This window comes from Coregonus lavaretus (assembly GCF_964263955.1).
Source record: "Coregonus lavaretus genome assembly, chromosome: 11".
NCBI lineage: Eukaryota > Metazoa > Chordata > Actinopteri > Salmoniformes > Salmonidae > Coregonus > Coregonus lavaretus.
Genome location: NC_139998.1, coordinates 3,267,873 through 3,286,036, shown reverse-complemented (window position 1 = coordinate 3,286,036; position 18,164 = coordinate 3,267,873). Strand labels below are relative to the sequence as shown.

At 46.6% G+C, this 18,164-nt stretch overlaps 1 protein-coding gene across 1 annotated transcript in view; it reads left to right on the top strand.

Moving 5' to 3' along the window:
* Positions 1–18,164, top strand: part of LOC311136805 (tetraspanin-18B) — a 108,059-nt gene that overhangs the window by 67,316 nt on the left and 22,579 nt on the right. The window contains exon 2 of the mRNA XM_084171086.1: positions 4,963–5,044. Coding sequence (XP_084027212.1) covers positions 5,042–5,044 — 3 coding nt within the window. The 5' untranslated portion in view covers positions 4,963–5,041. The remainder of the gene's footprint in view (positions 1–4,962; positions 5,045–18,164) is intronic.

Sequence of the window (18,164 nt, the reverse complement as noted above, 5' to 3'; positions counted from 1 at the left end):
TGGGCTGTGTCCGAAATCGCACCCTATTCCCTATAGTGCACTACTTTTAACCAGAGCCCTATGGTCTGTCAGAACCCTTTGGAGGCTGTGGAGCTGTGGAGCTGGTTATTAAAAGTAATAATTCTACAGCAATAGAAGTCCTGCTTTGGGTGTAGCTCGCTCGTCCAACAGCGGGTCAGTGGTCACAGAGAGGAAGAGGCGAAGCGAGAGGGTTTACTCCGCCCGAAATGTCCACGAAAATAAGGCCACAAATTGAGGAATTTGGGGATGGAGGTCAATGAGAGATTGTCACATTTGGGGAGAAGGATAGTGCTCAGAGTCAGAGGAATGGAAATCCTGATGATTGTTTATCTGTGCCGATAAACATTTAAGTAATCTGGTACTTTTCAAAAAATGACAAAAAAGAGAGGTGAAGCCTGTTATTGAGGAGCGCTTAGTTTGTGAGATAGAAGTATTGTTGCATTGCAAGGCCCTCTGTATAGGAGTGCCCTGAAATAAATGAGGTAGGGTTGATGAAAGTGTGTAAGACGACAGTAGATCCCGAACAAGGTGGGCGTTAGAACACATCCTTATGGTACTCCACCACCGATTTTCAGTGAGTATGACAGTAGATGCAATAATAAACCTGAATATCAACAGACACTATTCAATTAGCTAGAGGCTTGATGTGTAAATCTCTCACACAGCGGTCGATGCTTAAATGTCAACGATTGGAGAGTAAAAGGGATTTAGAAGCCCTACTTGAAAGGGTTTCTTTTGAGTGGATGTAGATGAAACCTATTGTCTGGTGGTGGAAGTCTTTCATTCTCTATTTTCTCTTTCTCTCTCTCACTCGGACCCTCAATGGCCTGGCCTTTCTAGTCTCCCACGAGGCAAGGGTCTGTACTATTTCTCTGTCCTTTTGTTGTTGCTTTCTTAGTCGCTCTGTGTGTGTGTGTGCGAATGTTGCCGATCTCCCCCTCACCCCACATAACATACACCCAATACCGCCGCCTTGCTGAGTCTCTCACTCTGATCCTATTGGTGCTCCACTTTCCCCCTGTGGAAGGTTACCATGGAGATCTGTAAAGAATGCATACCCTCTCTACTGTTGCTTTCTCTCTGCCAGCAAATAATTAGGTGGCTGCTTGCATGTGTCCTATTTCACACATGTGTGAATTGGAAATGTGTATTTTTTTGCATATCCCACTCCCCTGAGACATCCTCGGAGAGTGGGGTCACGGCTAGGGATCAGCCATTATTGACAGCGACCTTGGAGCAATTAGGGTCAGGTGCCTTGCTCAAGGGAACATCGGCAGATTTTTCAGCCTGGGGATTCAAACAAGCGACCTTTCGGTTACTGGCCCAATGCTCTTAACCGCTAGGCTACCTGCCAACCGCAATAGCACCAAGCACAGGGCATGGAGAGGCTTTTTTGCTACCAGCTTGGCGGAATAGATAGACTTTGACCCCTTTTGTTTCAGTACACACTTCTAAGTATGGCTGCTATTGATATATGGGAGGGGGGGTTAGGTATTGATAGACTTGCCTGATAGACAAAAGATCTGTCTCTCTGTCTGTCCAAGAAGCAAATAGAGCCGATGATATTGGATTGTTTGTAAACAAGTAGGCTGTAAAATTGGTCTAAAACACCTCTGTTGCTCTCCTAAAGATGGATTTTGATTCCACGTACTGTAGATGTGTGCCTCTATATCCTCTGTGGAGGTTTATTGATTCCCTGGGTGTTTACTGTGTAGGGTCTCACAGTGCTAAACCCTGTGATAACAGTGTATAATTTCGGAGCATCTCTCTGCCTCGCTAGTGTGTGTGTCTGTTTGTGTGCGCGTGTGCGTGTGCTATATGGGGGTTGGTGTGAGTGTGTTCTTGTTATTGTTCTATGGGTGGTTGGTGAGCTGCAAGTGTCAGTTCGGTGTCTTGTTGATTCTGTACGAGACTGCTGGCAATATGGTGTGGAAGGATAGAAGGATGATGATGATGATGATGATGATGGCTTAGGCTCTGGTTGCAGAGTACTCACGGGACATTATGATTCTCCATTCCATCCCAGAATCTGTAAGAGGTAGAATACACACAGTATGTAATGGAGGAGAATGTCTCCACAGACAGCTAACGCTTCTATCCATAGATATTTGATGTTACAGTTGTCAAAGCCACTGCCAATCACTTTGAAATCCACTCCAAAGAATTGTCATTCAATCAGAATAACTCCTCTGACTATTTTTGCATTAGGTTGAAGCAGGCAGGAATAGCTACTAGCAGTAGTTGGCTCTCCATTGCATTGCCATATAATTATTTTCAGCTGGGATTCACTTAGACACTTGTGGCAAAGAAAGCAAACTGAAAAGCAAACTGAAAAGAACAGAAGAGCGAAGTAGGAAAAGTTAAAAGCATTTAGGCTCATTAGCCACACTAAGTTGAATATCCATTTTGACAGTTAGCGCTAGCAAAGTGTATTTAGCAATGTATGCTAGTTTCCCTATGTATAATGCATGAGATGCTAATCAAGGTTAGCATCAGATAGAACCGGTATGAGGAGTGTGTGCGTGTGTGCGCGCACGTGTGCAACCCTGAATGTCACAGTTAGTTGAGCATGGCACTGCACCGCCAGGGTTGTGGGTCCGATTCCCGGGGCCACCCATACGTAACATGTATGCATGCATGACTGTAAGTTGCTTTGGATAAAACCATCTGCTAAATGGATATATATATAATATTATTGAACGTGGTACACAGTAATAAAGGGCCAATTAACTGAACTGTATGGTACACAGATCCCTAATAGGGGAAAGGGGGATACCTAGTCAGTTGTACAACTGAATGCATTCAACTGAAATGTGTCTTCCGCATTTAACCCAACTCCTCTGAAACAGAGAGGTGCGGGGGGCTGCCTTAATCAACATCCGGGAACAGTGGATTAACTGTCTTGCTCAGGGGCAAAGCAGAACAACAGATTTTTACTTTGTCAGCTCGGGGAATCGATCCAGCAACCTTTCAGTTACTGGCCCAACGCTCCTACCCGCCAGGCTATCTTGGCAGCAGGCATTACAATTTTACCTGACTGGTAACACACACACAGAGACACACTGTGGAACTATTAGAGGCAGCTGTCAATTAAAATAAATAATATATGGATTTAACTGGGAATGCAGATATGCATCTGTTGGTCACAGATACAGTACCTTAGGAATAAAAGTAGGGGCGTGGATCAAATGGTGTGACCACCATTTGCCTCATGCAGCGCGACACATCTCCTTCGCATAGAGTTGATCAGGCTGTTGATTGTGACCTGTGGAATGTTGTCCCACTCCTCTTCAATAGCTGTGTGAAGTTGCTGGATATTGGCGGGAACTGGAACACGCTGTCGTACACGTCGATCCAGAGCATCCCAAACATGCTCAATGGGTGACATGTCTGGTGAGTACGCAGGCCATGGAAGAACTGGGACATTTTCAGCTTCCAGGAGTTATGTACAAATCCTTGCGACATGGGGCTGTGCATTATCATGCTGAAACATGAAGTGATGGCAGCGGATGAATGACACGACAATGGGCCTCAGGATCTCATCACAGTATCTCTGTGCATTCACATTGCCATTGATCAAATACAATTGTGTTCGTTGTCTGTAGCTGATGCCTGCCCATACCATAACCCCACCACCACCATGGGGCACTCATTTCAAAACGTTGACATCAGCTAACTGCTCACCCACACCCTCCTGAGTGGCGCAGTGGTCTAAGGCACTGCATCGCAGTGCTAGCTGTGCCACTAGAGATCCTGGTTCGAATCCAGGCTCTGTCGTAGCCGGCCGTGACCGGGAGACCCATGGGGCGGCGCGCAATTGGCCCAGCGTCGTCCAGGGTAGGGGAGGGAATGGCCGGCAGGGATGTAGCTCAGTTGATAGAGCATGGCGTTTGCAACACCAGGGTTGTGGGTTCGATTCCCACAGGGGGTATGAAAAAAATAATAATAATGTAAGTCGCTCTGGATAAGAGCGTCTGCTAAATGACGTAAATGTAAATGTAAATGACCCCATGTCTGCCATCTCTCGGTACAGTTGAAACCGGGGTTAATCCGTGAAGAGCACACTTCTTCAGCGTGCCAGTGGCCATCAAAGGTGAGCATTTGCCTACTGAAGTCGGTTACGACGCCAAACTGCAGTCAGGTCAAGACCCTGGTGAGGACGATGAGCACGCAGTTGAGCTTCCCTGAGACGGTTTCTGACAGTTTGTGCAGAAATTATTCAGTTGAGCAATCCCACAGTTTCATCAGCTGTACGGGTGGCTGGTCTCAGACAATCCCACAGGTGAAGAAGGCAGATGTGGAGGTCCTGGGCTGGCGTGGTTACATGTGGTCTGTGGTTGTGAGGCCAGTTGGGTGTACTGACAAATTCTCTATAACGACGTTGGAGGCGGCCTATGGTCGAGAAATTAATATAAAATTCTCTGGCAACAGCTCTGGTGGACAGTCCTGCAGTCAGCATGCCAATTGCACTCTCTTTTTATTGTCCCCAGCACAAGGTGCACCTGTGTAATGATCATGCTGTTTAATCAGCTTCTTGATATGCCACACCTGTCAGGTGCATGGATTATCTTGGCAAAGGAGAAATGCTTACTGACAGGGATATAAACAAATTTGTGCACAGAATTTGAGAGAAATAAGCTTTTTGTGCGTATGGAACATTTCTGGTATATTTTATTTCAGCTCATGAAGCATGGGACCAACACTTTACATGTTAACGTTCATATTTTTGTTCAGTGTACATGTTCTTAATGCCCGGGTCCTACATGTTTTCTGCACAGAGAAACTGACTGTCATCATTGTGGTTCAGCACATGTTCTTCATGCCTGTTCTGGAGACAGTTTCTCTGTAAGTTAGTAAAAATAGAGAAACTAACCATTACGGTTCTGCACATCTGATCTATGACCCCTGACCTCTGACCTGTGTCTGACTTTCTGTCCACAGCTAAATGAAAACAGGAGAGGAGGGGAAACAGAGAGAACTCGTCTGCTTCATCTGAACGAAGACGCAGAAACAGAAACTCATGGTATGTTACATTCACTTCATTTTACATTACATTTTTGTCATTTAGCAGACGCTCTTATCCAGAGCGACTTACAGGAGCAATTAGGGTTAAGTGCCTTGCTCAAGGGCACAGACAGATTTTTCACCTAGTCGGCTCGGGGATTAGAACCAGCGACCTTTCGGTTACTGGCACAACGCTCTTAACCACTAAGCTACCTGCCGCCCCATCGAAATCTCAACTCATGATCTCTCAGCATATAGCTTCAACAAAGAGTTTGCCTGCCTAAAACTTTTCTCCCAAAAATACTTCAATTCTCAATTCCCCATTTCTCAAAGCCTCCTCTCCCTCTGTGATTTTCTCACATCAGTTCCTTCCCTGTGCATGTCTATCTTAGCCCAGAGAATTGTGGAGGTGTTTAGGCCCAAACTGCTGTCCTCTTCCTCCAGCCCCAGTTTAATCAAGCACACTGAGGTGTGTGTGTGTGTGTGTGTGAGTGAGTAAGTGTGTGTGTGTGTGTGTGTGTGTGTGTGTGTGTGTGTGTGTGTGTGTGTGTGTGTGTGTGTGTGTGTGTGTGTGTGTGTGTGTGTGTGTGTGTGTGTGTGTGTGCGTGCGTGCGTGCGTGCGTGCGTGCGTGCGTGCGTGCGTGCGTGCGTGCGTGCGTGCGTGCGTGCGTGCGTGCGTGCGTGCGTGCGTGCGTGCGTGCGTGCGTGCGTGCGTGCGTGCGTGCGTGCGTGCGTGCGTGCGTGCGTGCGTGCGTGCGTGCGTGCGTGCGTGCGTGCGTGCGTGCGTGCGTGCGTGCGTGCGTGCGTGCGTGCGTGCGTGCGTGCGTGCGTGCGTGCGTGCGTGCGTGCGTGCGTGCGTGCGTGCGTGCGTGCGTGCGTGCGTGCGTGCGTGCGTGCGTGCGTGCGTGCGTGCGTGCGTGCGTGAGTCAACAGGAGGCATGAGGGTTTGACGAAGGATCTTATACACACCACCAGTTGGCTTGGTGAAGGATGGCTGGGTCTTATAGGCTTGGATAAGGATGGCTGGGACTTATAGGCTTGGAGAAGGATGGCTGGGTCTTATAGGCTTGGTGAAGGATGGCTGGGTCTTATAGGCTTGGTGAAGGATGGCTGGGTCCTATAGGCTTGGAGAAGGATGGCTGGGTCTTATAGGCTTGGAGAAGGATGGCTGGGTCTTATAGGCTTGGAGAAGGATGGCTGGGTCCTATAGGCTTGGAGAAGGATGGCTAGGTCTTATAGGCTTGGTGAAGGATGGCTGGGTCCTATAGGCTTGGAGAAGGATGGCTAGGTCTTATAGGCTTGGTGAAGGATGGCTGGGTCTTATAGGCTTGGTGAAGGATGGCTGGGTCTTATAGGCTTGGAGAAGGATTCTGGTGAATGATCTGGGTCTCAAGCTTGCTACAGAGATTACTGATAGTCTGCGTTCCATTGCAACATACTGTACATCCGTGCCTTGATAAGAGCCAAGGGAATGGCAAGGGATAGCTGGGTCTTATGTACACCACCAGAGCTCAGAGAAGGATGGCTATGTCTTACTAAGACACCACCAGTGGGCTTTGTCCCCTCAGCCTGTCGCAGCGGTGCAGTGGTCGGGTCTTTGTGAGACCCCTTATTAACATAGAGATCTATAGCATTAGCATTCAAAGCACGCCTTAGCAGCAGACATGCATAGATCGAGAGGTTAAAGTGGACTTCAGACAAAGCCACAACATAGACTGCAGACAGACATGTAAACCTTTCACCATACAGCTTTCCCTTTTAAAGCTAGCAAACAAGCGTGTGGGTGTGTGTGCGTGTGTGGGTGTGTGTGCGTTTGTGTGTTTTTGCCTGAACTTTTATGGCTGAAATAATTTATTTCCATTTCCAGATGGTAGCCCAGAGCAGTGGTTCCCAACACTCAGGTGTGCCATGAAACCTTTCCTAATTTTATATATTTTTTGAACACTCACTTATAATCGTGACCTGTGGAATGCACTATGCACATGTAATTTTACTTTGTTTTATTAAATCAGTGGTATATTTACATGTGTGTAGCAGATGACCATCTTCCTTTTTCTTTTGAGACACAAACACACTTTCTCCAGGCTTTGGTTTTGATCCCCTCTAAGGTACAACCTGTAGCACAATAAGGCCCTGCTGATGTTTTTTTTAACCTTTTCTCTTTCCATGCACTCAGTCGGATCCCTCTATCCCTCTGTATTGTAGCCTGTCTTGAATATGTTCCTTCAAAAACAGCCTCACGGTGAGAGGCTTAGCTAACACACCAGCAAAGCAAACTGTAACAGGTTTCAGGCATGGTTTGGCCTGTGGTTCTCGTCCTCTGTCTAACTAACATATAACCTGGTAATAGGGAACAGAGTGTGAGTGATCACTCATTCGACAAATGGCCATCCAAGCTGTTCCTAAAGTGCTCCCGCAGCTCTGATGTGCTGTGCTTTGTTTGGTGTAGGGTGAAGTTACCCCTAGACACAGATCTTGGGTCAGTTTTGCATTTTTCCCACTGATGGTTAAGGTTAGTATTGGGGGAGGGGGAGGGGAGGCTGATCTTAGATCTGTACCTAGGGGAAACTTCACCCCAGAGCGCTTTGTTTGCAGTAACAGGAACTAACAACTGGGCACAGACGTCAATTCAACGTCTATTCCACGTTGGTTCAACATCATTTCATTAAAATGGTGTGGAAACAATGTTGATTCAACCATTGTGTGCCCAGTGGGTAGTGTTAGGTGGAGATGCCAAACACTGGTCTGCAAAGTGGCTAGGCCACTCCAGGACCTTAATGTGCTTCTTCTTGAGCCACTCCTTTGTTGACTTGGCCGTGTGTTTTGGGTCATTGTCATGCTGTAATACTCATCCACGACCCATTTTCAATGCCCTGGCTGAGGGAAGGAAGTTCTCACCCAAGATTTGACGGTACATGGCCCCGTCCATCGTCCCTTTGATTCGGTGAAGTTGTCCTGTCCCCTTAGCAGAAAAACACCCCCAAAGAATAATGTTTCCACCTCCATGTTTGACGGTGGGGATGGTGTTCTTGGTGTCATAGGCATCATTCCTCCTCCTCCAAACACGGCGAGTTGAGTTGATGCCAAAGAGCTCGATTTTGGTCTCATCTGACCACAACACTTTCACCCAGTTCTCCTCTGAATCATTCAGATGTTCATTGGCAAACTGCAGACGGGCATGTATATGTGCTTTCTTGAGCAGGGGGACCTTGCGGGCGCTGCAGGATTTCAGTCCTTCACGGCGTAGTGTGTTACCAATTGTTTTCTTGGTGACTATGGTCCCAGCTGCCTTGAGATCATTGACAAGATCCTCCCGTGTAGTGCTGGGCTGATTCCTTACCGTTCTCATGATCATTGCAACTCCACGAGGTGAGATCTTGCATGGAGCCCCAGGCCAAGGGAGATTGACAGTTATTTTGTGTTTCTTCCATTTGCGAATAATCGCACCAACTGTTGTCACCTTCTCACCTTGTAGCCCATTCCAGACTTGTGTAGGTCTACAATCTTGTCCCTGACATCCTTGGAGAGCTCTTTGGTCTTGGCCATGGTGGAGAGTTTGGAATCTGATTGATTGAATGCTTCTGTGGACAGGTGTCTTTTATACAGGTAACAAGCTGAGATTAGGAGCACTCCCTTTAAGAGTGTGCTCCTAATCTCAGCTCATTACCTGTATAAAAGACACCTGGGAGCCAGAAATCTTTCTGAGTGAGAGGGGGTCAAAAACGTATTTCCCTCATTAAAATGCAAATCAATTTATAACATTTTTTACATGTGTTTTTCTGATTTTTGTTGTTGTTATTCTGTCTCTCACTGATAAAAATAACCTACAATTAAAATTATAGACTGATCATTTCTTTGTCAGTGGGCAAATGTACAAAATCAGCAGGGGATCAAATAATTTTTTCCCTCACAGTATAACCCTGCCAGAAGTGTGCGTGCCTGCATGCGTGTGTGTGTGTGCATACTAGTGTTTACTGCTAGACAGAGGGGATTGTCTGTCCCTATAAGGACCTGTTTCTGTCGCTGCTTACGTCCATAAGGCCATCTGTGATGTCATTGTCACCAGTGTTTATGTGGTGCACTGACAAAGACAACAGTGATGTCAACTCTGATTGAATTGAGAACAATAGCCTGGGATAGCAGCATCTCCACATCACGCTCCTCTCAATCTTCTCTCTCCTCTCAATCAATCTGTTAGTGGAGGTCTAAGGCTTTCCCACTGGGCAAAATACTGGTCGCATCAACGTTGTTTTCACATCATTTCAACAAAAACAAAATCAATCTGATGATGTTGAATTAACGTGGACAATTGATTGGATTTGCAAAAAGTAATCAACGTAAGGGAGTTCCGTATTTTTTTCACCCAACTTTTAACCTAAATCCAATGATATGGTGACATTTTTGTTGACATCTCATGCAAATGTAAATCAAAACTAGACGTTGAAAGGACGTCTGTGCCCAGTGGGTTTACTGTAGTTTCTAGAATCTGGACAAGCTTGGTTGCTATTACAGTAGTATCTAGATTTTGGAAGTAGCAGAAGACTGTTTTGTGATAGTAGATGTGGTGGGTTATTCTGAGAAGGTTCCAATGTAATGATGTGTGTTCTTCAATTTGGACGATATTCAAAGGAGTTTGTAATGCAATGAACGATGTGTGTGCTTTGATAATCATTGATTCTATCAACACATGCCTAGGCAGACAATCCATTCCATACGTCCATTCCCAGAGCATTCCGGTTTAAATGGTCTGAACCCAGGAACACAGTCAGTCTAATAATATACCCCATTGTCATCAGCATATTATCGTTTCACACATGATTTACATTGATTTAGAGCTCGTTCTCATGGAAAGCCCCAGTGTGTGTGTGTGTGTGTGTGTGTGTGTGTGTGTGTGTGTGTGTGTGTGTGTGTCTACAGCCCCCTGAGAACCCCCTGGTTGCACCCTGCAGGAATTAAACCCACAACCTAGTCGTTTGTTGCTAGAGACATCCTGTTACCAACTGAGCCACACAGCAGACCACAAGTGTGTTTATGTGTTCATTGTTCACCACTACCGCATACACAGAGAGAAAAAAAAGAGAGAGAGAGAAAGAAAAAAAGAAAAGGAGAGAGAGGACTAAGGAGGAGAGGGGGTGCTTCAGGGGATCAATGCCCATCGACCGTCTGCCATCCCTGGGCTATGTATCGATCCATCCTCCCTGAGCCTGTTACTATCTCCACTCTGTCTGATAGAGGTGTTGACACTATTAAGTGGGAACTGGAGCAAAGCCTATCTGCTGTATGTAGGAGAATGTAGAGGAGGAGATGGAGGAGGGGGGTGGATGGGATGGGACAAGGAGGTGGAGGAGGGTGAGGTAGGAGGAGGAGGAGGAGGAGGGAAAAGACGAAGGAGGACAAGGATCACCACCACACCAAGCCATGGATATCAGCCAGGATCTTTCCCCCTCCTCCTGAAGTTATATTGAATTGAAGAATGCTAGATGGCAGACCTCTCTCTCTCTCTCTCTGTCTCTGTCTCTGTCTCTCTCTCTCTCTCTCTGGGAGGACTCTATCATTCTGTCTGTGTCCAGATTGGAAAGACTGTTAGTTAGACTGTTAGTTAATCAGACTATTGTTCAGGACTGTGTCAGCTGCCTGGTCAGAGGACATCCTCAGACTCACTCATTGGGACTGTACCAGCATGAAGAGCGCTCCCTAGACGCCATAAAGGGGATTACTGGCATGCAGCAGTTTCTGAAACTGTAATATACGTAATGCCGTTTCCCAATAGCTGTTTTGGCTCCAAATGCCTGTACTGATTTTCTTCTTATCTTAACTAGGCTTTTTAGTACAATGAAGATCAATTATAAATGGGTCTACTGAGCGAGGATATCTTACCGACTTGTCTTGGTGTACAGTATAGTGCCTGTAGAGGTAATCTATAAGATCTCATCTTAAATCTATAAGAGCTGTTTTTTTTATTTTTTTTTTATTTCACCTTTATTTAACCAGGTAAGCCAGTTGAGAACAAGTTCTCATTTACAACTGCGACCTGGCCAAGATAAAGCAAAGCAGTGCGATTAAAAACAACAACACAGAGTTACATATGGGGTAAAACAAAACATAAAGTCAAAAATACAACAGGAAATATATATATATATATATATATATATATATATATATATATATATATATATACAGTGTGTGCAAATGTAGCAAGTTATGGAGGTAAGGCAATAAATAGGCCATAGTGCAAAATAATTACAATTAGTATTAACACTGGAATGATAGATGTGCAAGAGATGATGTGCAAATAGAGATACTGGGGTGCAAATGAGCAAAATAAATAACAATATGGGGATGAGGTAGTTGGGTGGGCTAATTTCAGATGGGCTGTGTACAGGTGCAGTGATCGGTAAGGTGCTCTGGCAACTGATGCTTAAAGTTGGTGAGGGAGATAAGAGTCTCCAGCTTCAGAGATTTTTGCAGTTCGTTCCAGTCATTGGCAGCAGAGAACTGGAAGGAATGGCGGCCAAAAGAGGTGTTGGCTTTGGGGATGACCAGTGAGATATACCTGCTGGAGCGCATACTACGGGTGGGTGTTGCTATGGTGACCAATGAGCTAAGATAAGGCGGGGATTTGCCTAGCAGTGATTTATAGATTGGCCTGGAGCCAGTGGGTTTGGCGACGAATATGTAGTGAGGACCAGCCAACAAGAGCGTACAGGTCACAGTGGTGGGTAGTATATGGGGCTTTGGTGACAAAACGGATGGCACTGTGATAGACTACATCCAATTTGCTGAGTAGAGTGTTGGAGCCTATTTTGTAAATTACATCGCCGAAGTCAAGGATCGGTAGGATAGTCAGTTTTACGAGGGCATCATGAGTGAAGGAGGCTTTGTTACGAAATAGGAAGCTGATTCTAGATTTAACTTTGGATTGGAGATGCTTAATGTGAGTCTGGAAGGAGAGTTTACAGTCTAACCAGACACCTAGGTATTTGTAGTTGTCCACATACTCTAGGTCAGACCCGTCGAGAATAGTGATTCTAGTCGGGTGGGCGGGTGCCAGCAGCCAGGATCTATATCTATATGTTATAGCCTTCTCTGAACCAATTAAAATACCTTGCCTGATGGCAGAGGAGTAGCAGTACTGGATGTTTCCACCTGGGCTTTTAACCAGCATGTGTGGGTGTGTGTGTGTGTGTGTGGCCTTCTGTATCCAGCCTGATGCAAACAATGTACTGTTTCCTACACGCACGCACGCACGCACGCACGCACACACACACACACTCCCCCTGCACGGTGGAGAGGGGACAATCAGCCTGGTCCCTAGGGGTCAATTATAGGTGATCATTTAAGAGTGTCAAGTTCCGTCCTCATGATCCCAGCAATGTCTGATGGGTTAATGATGACTTGGTATGCAGCCTCATGGCTCATGGTTCGGGCGGGGGGTTAAGGAGGGAGGGAGGGAGGGTAAGGTGGGTGAGGGGCAGGGTGGGTGAAGGTGAGGGGGCTGTGAGGAGGGGCGGTGAGGGAGGGAGGGTAAGGAGGGAGGGTGAGGATTTGGTATGCAGGCTCATGGTCGGGGTTGAGGGAGGGGGAGTTTGGCTCAGACAGCTAACTCCCAAATGGCACCCTATTCCCTATATAGTGCACTACTTTTGACTGGGCCCTGGTCAAAAGTAGTGCACTAAATAGGGAATAGGGTGCCATTTGGCTCAGAGCAGACACAGTGTCCTTGTCCTGCTGGTACATCTGTCCTGAATGGGGGGTAGGGGAGAGATGATGGGTGAGATGAGGGAGGGAGGGGGGAGATGGGGTGAATAGTCACTTCATTACTGTCCTTGGTTAGGAGGGCGGGATGATGGGAGGAGAGATGGGGAGATGGTGGAGAGGAGAGATAGGGGAGGGGGGGGGGGGCGCGCAAATAGAGTCACTTCGTGAATTGAGCTGAAAGTGACACTCTCAAGGAGAAACCACCATACAGCCAAGGGTGTTCTATTTTTAAAGAGAACCTAACCACAACCACACCCCCCCCCCCCCCCCCCCCCCCCCCTCCACATTACTTTTTTAATTTAACCTTTGCAGTTTACTGTCATTAAGATGAAATCTATTTTGCAAGAGAGGCCAGTTTGTGTGTTAGTGTCTCTTACCTTTTTCATAAAGAGGGGGAGAGGGTTGAGAGACTATCACTGGCTTGGCCTGTGTAGAGTGCAGAGAGTATTGGCTGTAGAGCAGATCTTATGGAGAATGTAGAGCAGATAGTGTGAAGCCATGTGCCCAGCCAAGCATCTCTCTCCCTCGCAGTGTTAAATGAGGGTATGTTTTGGGGGAAAAGTTCCAGGGTGTTTCCCAAATGGTACGCTATTCCCTATATAGTACACTACTTTTAAACAAGGCCGTGGATGACATTTGAGACACAGCCCCAGTATTACAGGCAGAAATATAATGTAAGTCATGGTATAGCATGGCGCTACAATGGATAGCTTCCATTTTATGGGCTCCTGACAAATTCTACTATTTTGTGTTTTTTTGTGCTGATCTTAACTTTTTTGTACATAATGTTTCCGCCATCGTTTCCTATGACCGAAAAGAGCTTCTGGACATCAGAACAGCTACACTATATATACAAAAGTATGTGGACACCCCTTCAAATGAAACAGCGCCGGAAGAAGATGGCTGCCGTTTTACAGCCCTCTAACCAATTGTACTATTATGTGTGTTTTTCCGCGTTATTTGTAATTTATTTTGTACATAATGTTTATGCCATCGTCTCTTATAACCAAAGAGAGCTTCTGGATATCAGGACAGCGATTACTCACCTCGCGTTGGACGAACACTTTTTCTTCAACGAGGCGTTCGCGAAGGATATTCTACAGACTCCAGACAAGGCCCAGATCCCCGTCATTCGCGTGAGGAAGAGACGGAGATACCGTGGACGTAGGTCGGGGTGCCTTGTAAAGATCCGACGGCGAACGAGTAAACTGCCTCTCCCATCAATCCTATTAGCCAACGTTCAAGCTTTGGATAATAAAATGGACGATTTAAGATTACGGTTATCCTACCAACGGGACATTAAAAACTGTAATATCTTATGTTTCACGGAGTCGTGGCTGAATGACAACAATGACAACATTCAGCTAGCAGGCTATACGCTACATCGGCAGGACAGAACGGCAGACTCGGGTAAGACGAGGGGTGGCGGTCTCTGTATTTTTGTAAACAACAGCTGGTGCACAAAATCAAATACTAAGGAAGTCTCAAGGTTTTGCTCGCCTGAGGTAGAGTATCTTATGATAAGCTGTAGACCACACTATTTACCAAGAGAGTTTTCATCTATACTTTTCATAGCTGTCTATTTACCACCACAAACCAATGCTGGCATTAAGATTGCACTGAATGAGTTGTACAAGGCCATTAATCAACAGGAAAACGCTCATCCAGATGCAGCGCTCCTAGTAGCAGGGGACTTTAATGCAGGGAAACTTAAATCCGTTCTACCTCATTTCTACCAGCATGTTAAATGTGCAACCAGAGGGGAAAAAACTCTAGACCACCTTTACTCCACACACAGAGACGCATACAAAGCTCTCCCTCGCCCTCCATTTGGCAAATCTGACCATAACTCTATCCTCCTGATTCCTGCTTATAAGCAAAAACTGAAGCAGGAAGCACCAGTGACTCGGCTAATAAAAAAGTGGTCAGATGACGCAGATGCTAAGCTACAGGACTGTTTTGCTAGCACAGACTGGAACATGTTCAGGGATTCTTCAGACAGCATTGAGGAGTACACCACATCAGTCACTGGCTTCATCAATAAGTGCATCGATGATGTCGTCCCCACAGTGACCGTACGTACATACCCCAACCAGAAGCCATGGATTACAGGAAACATCCGCACTGAGCTAAAGGGTAGAGCTGCCGCTTTCAAGGAACGGGACTCTAACCCGGACGCTTATAAGAAATCCCGCTATGACCTCCGACGAACCATCAAACAGGCAAAGAGTCAATACAGGTCTAAGATTGAATCATACTACACTGGCTCTGACGCTCGTCGGATGTGGCAGGGCTTGAAAACTATTACAGACTACAAAGGGAAGCACAGCCGCGAGCTGCCCAGTGACACAAGCCTACCAGACGAGCTAAACCACTTCTATGCTCGCTTCGAGGCAAGCAACACTGAAGCATGCATGAGAGCACCAGCTGTTCCGGACGACTATGTGATCACGCTCTCCGTAGCCGATGTGAGTAAGACTTTTAAGCAGGTCAACATTCACAAGGCCGCAGGGCCAGACGGATTACCAGGACGTGTACTCCGAGCATGTGCTGACCAACTGGCAAGTGTCTTCACTGACATTTTCAACATGTCCCTGACTGAGTCTGTAATACCAACATGTTTCAAGCAGACCACCATAGTCCCCGTGCCCAAGAACTCTAAGATAACCTGCCTAAATGACTACCGACCCGTGGCACTGACGTCTGTAGCCATGAAGTGCTTTGAAAGACTGGTCATGGCTCACATCAACAGCATAATCCCAGAAACCCTAGACCCACTCCAATTTGCATACCGCCCCAACAGATCCACAGATGATGCAATCTCTATCGCACTCCACACTGCCCTTTCCCACCTGGACAAGAGGAACACCTACGTGAGAATGCTATTCATTGACTACAGCTCAGCATTCAACACCATAGTGCCCTCAAAGCTCATCACTAAGCTAAGGATCCTGGGACTAAACACCTCCCTCTGCAACTGGATCCTGGACTTCCTGACGGGCCGCCCCCAGGTGGTAAGGGTAGGTAACAACACATCTGCCACACTGATCCTCAACACGGGGGCCCCTCAGGGGTGCGTGCTCAGTCCCCTCCTGTACTCTCTGTTCACCCATGACTGCATGGCCAGGCACGACTCCAACACCATCATTAAGTTTGCCGACGACACAACAGTGGTAGGCCTGATCACCGACAACGATGAGACAGCCTATAGGGAGGAGGTCAGAGATCTGGCCGTGTGGTGCCAGGACAACAACCTCTCCCTCAACGTGACCAAGACAAAGGAGATGATTGTGGACTACAGGAAAAAAAAGAGGACTGAGCACGCCCCCATTCTCATCGACGGGGCTGTAGTGGAACAGGTTGAGAGCTTCAAGTTCCTTGGTGTCCACATCACCAACGAACTATCATGGTCCAAACACACCAAGACAGTCGTGAAGAGGGCACGACAAAGCCTATTCCCCCTCAGGAGACTAAAAAGATTTGGCATGGGTCCTCAGATCCTCAAAAAATTCTACAGCTGCACCATCGAGAGCATCCTGACTGGTTGCATCACCGCCTGGTATGGCAACTGCTTGGCCTCTGACCGCAAGGCACTACAGAGGGTAGTGCGTACGGCCCAGTACATCACTGGGGCAAAGCTCCCTGCCATCCAGGACCTCTATACCAGGCGGTGTCAGAGGAAGGCCCTCAAAATTGTCAAAGACTCCAGTCACCCTAGTCATAGACTGTTCTCTCTGCTACCGCACGGCAAGCGGTACCGGAGTGCCAAGTCTAGGTCCAAAAGACTTCTCAACAGCTTCTACCCCCAAGCCATAAGACTCCTGAACAGCTAATCATGGCTACCCGGACTATTTGCACTGCCCCCCCACCCCATCCTTTTTACGCTGCTGCTACTCTGTTAAGTATTTATGCATAGTCACTTTAACTCTACCCACATGTACATATTACCTCAACTAGCCGGTGCCCCCGCACATTGACTATGCAACGGTACCCCCCTGTATATATAGCCTCCCTACTGTCACTTTATTCTATTGTATATATAGCCTCCCTACTGTCACTTTATTTTTTACTTCTGCTCTTTTTTTCTCAACACTTTTTTGTTGTTGTTTTATTCTTACTTTTTTGTTTAAAATAAATGCACTGTTGGTTAAGGGCTGTAAGTAAGCATTTCACTGTAATGTCTGCACCTGTTGTATTCGGCGCATGTGACCAATAAAATTTGATTTGATTTGAAATGAGTGGATTCGGCTATTTCAGCCACATCCGTTGCTGACAGATGTATCAAATCGAGCACAGAGCCATGCAATCTCCATAGACAAACATTGTCAGTAGAATGGCCTTACTGAAGAGCTCAGTGACTTTCAACATGGCACCGTCATAGGATGCCACCTTTCCAACAAGTCAGTTCGTCAAATTTCGGCCCTGCTAGACCAGCCGCGGTCAACTGTAAGCACTGTTATTGTGAAGTGGAAACGTCTAGGAGCAAGAACTGCTCAGCCACAAAGTGGTAGGTCACACAAGCTCACAGAACGGGACCGCTGAGTGCTGAAGCGCGTAGTGCGTAAAAATGGTCTGTCCTCGGTTGCAACACTCACTACCGAGTTCCAAACTGCCTCTGGTAGCAACATCAGCACAAGAACTGTTAGTCGGGAGCTACATTTATTTCACATATAAGCGACGGTACTTAACTCTTCCGAGACGGCTAGAAGTAAATCTACCTTTAGGGAGTGTAGGAGTTATGAATAGACCTGGCTTGGGCAACCAGACAACTCCTCACAGACACTGCCAATCTGTTAAAAAAAGTTTAAATGGCTTCCATTTTCCCTGTCTTCCTTTCTAGCTTCAGACTCCTAATCTTCTAACTGCCTTTTCCTCTAGCCTGATCTGCTGTGAAAACTCCTCTAAGCTATCTCCATCTCTCTCAGGAACTCTGAGTCAGTGGTTAAGACCAGGGCAATAGGTTAAAATCCTACGCATGAACTGCCAACATTATTACGCATATTAATTGATAATGATGGTAAATAACATCATGAAAATATCTATTGTTTACAGGAAACTCATTCAACAATTCTAGATGAAGTTGCGTGGAAAAATAATGGGGCGGTGTCACGAATTCCGCCGAGGCTGCTCCTCCTCCTTGTTCGGGCAGGCTTCGGCGTTCGTCGTCCCCGGAGTACTAGCTGCTACCGTTTGATGTTATCTATGTTTGTTTGGTTTTGTCTGATTAGTGCACCTGTTCCATATCACGTATTGATCATGTCACCTATACGTTTCCTTTGGTTTTGTTTGTAATTGTGTGTTGTTGTCCGCCTGTCCGTTGGTGATGTGAGTTTTCTCTCGTGTATTTACGCACTGATTTGCGTGATCTCTTGTATTTGTGT